Genomic DNA, 5091 nt, shown 5'->3' with positions numbered 1-5091 from the left:
AATACATGTTAAAATGATAAAAATGAAAAATATTATTAATAAGTTAAAAATAAAAAAAATCATATTATAAATATTTATAGTAAAAAATAGAATTCTTATTGTAATTCAATTCTAGCTAGATAAAAATTTAAAAAACAGTTATTAATAATTAAAAAAAATCGTCTTACAAATATTTACCATAAAAGGTAGAATTCTTGTTATAAACTTAAAAAGGGAAAAATTATGTAAATGAAAAAAAAAAACTGTAACTTTAATATAACCAATTATAATATTATTAAAATTTTAGAATTAATAGCTTAATATGTGAGAACACTCATTGATATTATCTTGATATTCTATTTCCTCGTCCATTTTAATGCTGGGTGAGAAATGACAATCTATAATCTATCTATATGTAATATATATAAAATTACGAATGAAAAGGCAAATTTGTAAACTAAAAAAAAATAATTTTAAAATTATATGTCAGTTTAATGTGTAAAAAAACTCATTATATTTTCTTGGCAGCCGATTTCATTTTCCTTTTTGATGCTGGTAGAAAAGCATTTTTAAGGTAACACGTAATCTATATATATTATATATAAAAAAAGTATAAAGGAGGAGATGAAGTTATTTTAATTTTAAATTTAAATCTATTTTTTTTTCTCAATATATAGTTATAATTTAAGTATTCTCTTTTATTTTAATAAAGAAAGAATATTAATATATTATTATGCAGTTATCTATATTATTCCGTTTATTAAATATTATTCTCATCTTTAGTACTAAAAAAATCGATTGGACGCAAGCTCTAAATCTTTCAAGTTAAACTAAAAAAGTAAATGGTAAAAATTGATATTTGTAAAATTCAAAACTCACCGGTCAAACTTCTTTTACTCTAAGGAGCTCAGACGTGACATTTTAACGCCCATAATATATTCATCGCTGTAAGACAATTTCATACTCTTTGAATCTTGTCCCCCATATTGGCAGCGCCAACTTCTCTTTTGGCGTTTCAATGATTCCTTTGCCTTTAGCTTCTTTTTATCGACACGTGCTGCCTCCAACCAATCTCTCAGTTTTTCCTTCTAAATGCCACGTAACCATGTACCCCACACTATGGCCTTATAATTATAAATTGCATCATCTTCTGTCGCAGTGCACTGATTGTGCTCACTCTGGCCCAATCTTCCTCGTTCCTTTTGTAACCTCATCAGTCATCAGAGCCAATAACAATTCGCCAGCTCAGTATTTACACTTCGATTGGACATCCAACGGTTTGTGTGCCGTCCAATGATAGAGAAAACATACTCTCTAGTGGCATGCTGTCGCTTGGAAACTTCAGGGGGACGCATCTTTCGCCTATATACAAAACCCCTTTCATAGTGTGCTGGTTGCCGCCCTGTTTAGTGGTTTTACTCAGGTCTAATTGACACTGGGAGAGATCGCTAAAGCCCTCGAACGATGTCGTCGCTTCCGCCTGGTTGTCGATTTTACCCTTCCGACGGGCAGCTTCTCTGCCACTACCTCACCAGTAAGAACCGCACGACTAATGAAGCTAACGATGGCAATAGGACTGTGAGCGGCTACGACTTGATAAAGGAGCTCGACTTGTACAGTCTCGAACCGTTTGATTTACCGGAAAATGCGTGCTATTCATACGGTTACGGGGGAAGGAAAAGACATTGGTATTGTTATACGAAGGTCAGGGTTTTGAACGAAAGCAGAGGAGGGAAGAGCAGGAGGGCGAAGGGAGGGTATTGGAGGAGGAGCGGTAGGGTTAGGGATGTCGTGGACCCCAGTGGGAAAGTTGTGGTGGGAACGAGGACTAGGTTCGTTTTTTATTTGGGAAATTCAGTAAAAAATGCAATCAGGACCGATTGGGTCTTGCATGAATATGCTCTAATTGATCATGTTAAGGTATTTTGATGTTATTCTTGTTCTGCTTTTGAATTTTATTATAATTCTTTATATGTTCACTAATGTTTAATGGGTATATGCTATTGCTAGCTAAGCTTTCAGTTGTATGATTTTAGTGTTTCATAAGTATGACCTCGAATGGAGAAGTTTTTACAAGTATTTTAGCTTATTTGTTTATTTCTGAGAAGGGTTGTGGTTTTTTTTTGATAACAGGGTAGTGAGCTTGTGAATTTTGTGAAAATTTTTTTTATATATTATGGATAGTAAGCACGGAATAGTATACTGATTGGGTACTCCTGCCTGCAATTTTTTTTTTTTGGTTGATTCTGCCGTACATGGACAGATTCTATTAATTTTTTTGTTTCCACATTTGGCCTCCTACAATCCTATCTCCTAGCTTAATTAAAATTACTTACCAAACAAAATATGAGGACCATATAAGTCTTGACATAATTATATAAATGTGTTACTAGGGTCACCATGATTGACATATACATCCTGACATGTTGAAATGAAGGGCCATATATTGCAACCATCTAATTATTTTTCATTGTTCTATGAACTATCATATATCTTTATGCCAATGAAGTTGTTTCTGTTCAGATAGAGCTCCTAAAAGTTTAGGTACAGAGGGAATGGTTGATTTGATTCCTTTACTTTGTGTTTCTGTTGGAAAAGCCTCACTTTCTTTCTTTATATATATATATAGGCTTCTTATGTCCTTTGCCGAGTATTTGTCAAGTCTCATGGTGGAAATAGCATTTCAGAGAATATGTTAACTTCCTGTGCTGAAGAAAGTGTTTCTGCTGTACGTCATTTGGGGATTCAAAAAGATGAATTTCTTACACCTGACATAGTTGAAGCTAAAGTGCATGCTGATAGGAAGAATGACTTGTCAAGATATGCTTTGAGACTAAGTACTGAGTTGGATGATCAAGTCGCTACTGGACCTATTTCTGTTACCAGTTTTCAGTTTCCTTCAGCTAGCCAATCCAATATTGAATCTAATAAGCCAGTAAGATGCGTCAAAATTTTTTCCTGTCACTCAACCTATACTATATTAACCATTTTTGTGTTTCATATATTTCAATATTTGGTGCGAATCATGTCAATCACAGCCTATTTCATTTTAAACCAATACTTTATTTGCTAATAACAAAATGTTCTTTGTTCATCTAGAGCGTGCTTCACATACACAATTATGGAGTGGCACACGTACTTAGAGACACTAACTTTAGATTGTTTATTTTCTATTTAAGTATATTACTTTGTGTATTTACATTGTATTAATTGCATTGATACAAGTTGTATGAGTTCTGAACTTGTAAAAATGATGATCACTTTTCTCTGAATCATTCTCTTATCCTGATATGCTTGTTGCAAATGAAAACCCATCTGTTGTGTTTTGTCCATATTTCTTTTCGTCTCTTAATGTAGACCTAACTTCAATGTTTTTTTCCTATATGTTAATGTAATTTACTCTTTCATTATAAGTTCTTGTCTTTTTCCTCTTTCAAACAACTCATGCTTCTTTGTGTGATACCTGTATGCAGGTTAGGACTCCTGGACTTTCCGGTGGTGACATATTTGTGGCTGAAACTGTTCAACAATTAGTTTCCATTCTGAAAGGAGATTTCATAGAGCTGAATGATTTCATGGATTGATCATCCAAACAGTGTTGAAAGGATTATTTTTGAAATATATGTGGATATTAACCCTAATGCTCAGGGTTAAGTTATTACCCAAAATGTTTGATTCATGGAATTTAGAAGTCATAGGAGTTTAAATCCCAGCTAGAAGCAGTTTACAATAATAGAAGGCATTCGAATGCGCAGCTAGAAAAGAAAAGGGTTTGGAATTCAGTTAAAGGAAGAGGTTCATGTTATGAGGAATCTTAAGAAAGAGAAGATATTAATGTTTTGTGGAACGTTCAAAAGTTAGATGAAAAACTCATGCTGTTACTTATGATGTTCAGGGAGATATCATAGCAGACTTGCTTCATTTATTGGGGTAAAGAATGACAAATCTTTATTGTAATTTCTACTTTCAATGTCTTTATGATATGATCAGCAATTTTTCTTGTAATTTGATTCTCTTGTGCCCTATAACAGGAATTTTTCCCAATGGAATCTGAACAAGATTGATATGTCAGATGGTAAATTCAAAGAAAAGAAAAAAGAAATGACTCTGAGAACAGCTGCTTCTTCTGGCTTCATCTTCTCTCTGTTGTGGTTGTGCCATTGATGTTAGAGTGTTTCTTGTCTTTTCTTATGTGGGAAACTGTGCTTTCCCTCATTTCTCTAGTTCCTTTCATTAACTAGGCCTCTTGTTCTCTTTCCCATCTAGTTTCAGTTTCTCAGGTTGCAGGGTAGATTTATCTTTATGATGTAATGGGTGGGACTTTGCCCCATTGCGCCTCTCTGGCAATTTCAATTAGCTTAGAAAGCCTGTCACTGTTTAGCTTGACATGTAATCTACTGAGCTTTCTTATAGCAAGACTTGGATAACATTATCACAGAGTGTGCATGCTAATAAACTTGGCAATTGTGTTTATATTCTTCACTTTCTTGGCCTTTACAATCTTATGGAATTGCTTATACAAGATGATGGTAGAATTGCTTTTCTTTTCAGTTACAGATTTTATAGTAGCACATTGATAGGTATTTTCAGCAAACACGATTTAACTTTATGTTAGTTTTATTCCTAAATTTGTTAACTTTTGAGTTCTTATATGCATGATTTTCTAATGAGATTAGATTTGCATAGGATTTCATCTGTTTTGCATGTTCTTTTTTGCTTGAGATGGAGAACAAGACATTGCTCCTCTTTCTTGGTCTTGCTTCGAGATCTCTGTTTCAGAATCCTGTTATTTTTCCTGATGGCAATTTTGCTGTGAAGAAAGGCAGAGAGAGAGAGAGAGAGAGAGAAGTTGGAATGTTTGTACATATTGTTTGTGGTGCATGGGTCTTCTATTAGTTCTTTGATCTTCAATAAATTTGCATAATGTGTCTGCACAAAGTACTAACTTTTATGGTTTTGGCGTTCTATGATATAATCCAATAGACTACATTTATATGGTGGTTTGATCGGTGCATTCATTGCAATTTGAAGGCCACACGCTGGTTCATTAAATATATATATATATATATATATATATATATATATATATATATATATATATATAGATTTAAT

The 5091-nt window shown here is 33.3% G+C and overlaps 1 protein-coding gene across 1 annotated transcript; it reads left to right on the top strand.

Moving 5' to 3' along the window:
* Positions 1–1306: 1306 nt before the first annotated feature.
* LOC110672600 (NAC domain-containing protein 72) lies at positions 1307–4461 on the top strand. The gene is made up of 4 exons (XM_021835414.2): positions 1307–1899; positions 2609–2914; positions 3453–3909; positions 4011–4461. Exons 1-3 carry the CDS (start codon positions 1444–1446, stop codon positions 3561–3563), a joined length of 873 nt encoding a protein of 290 aa, XP_021691106.2. The 5' UTR covers positions 1307–1443; the 3' UTR covers positions 3564–3909; positions 4011–4461.
* Positions 4462–5091: the final 630 nt, after the last annotated feature.

Source organism: Hevea brasiliensis, chromosome 12 (assembly GCF_030052815.1).
Source record: "Hevea brasiliensis isolate MT/VB/25A 57/8 chromosome 12, ASM3005281v1, whole genome shotgun sequence".
NCBI classification, from domain to species: domain Eukaryota; kingdom Viridiplantae; phylum Streptophyta; class Magnoliopsida; order Malpighiales; family Euphorbiaceae; genus Hevea; species Hevea brasiliensis.
This window is presented reverse-complemented; position numbering and strand designations above follow the sequence as displayed.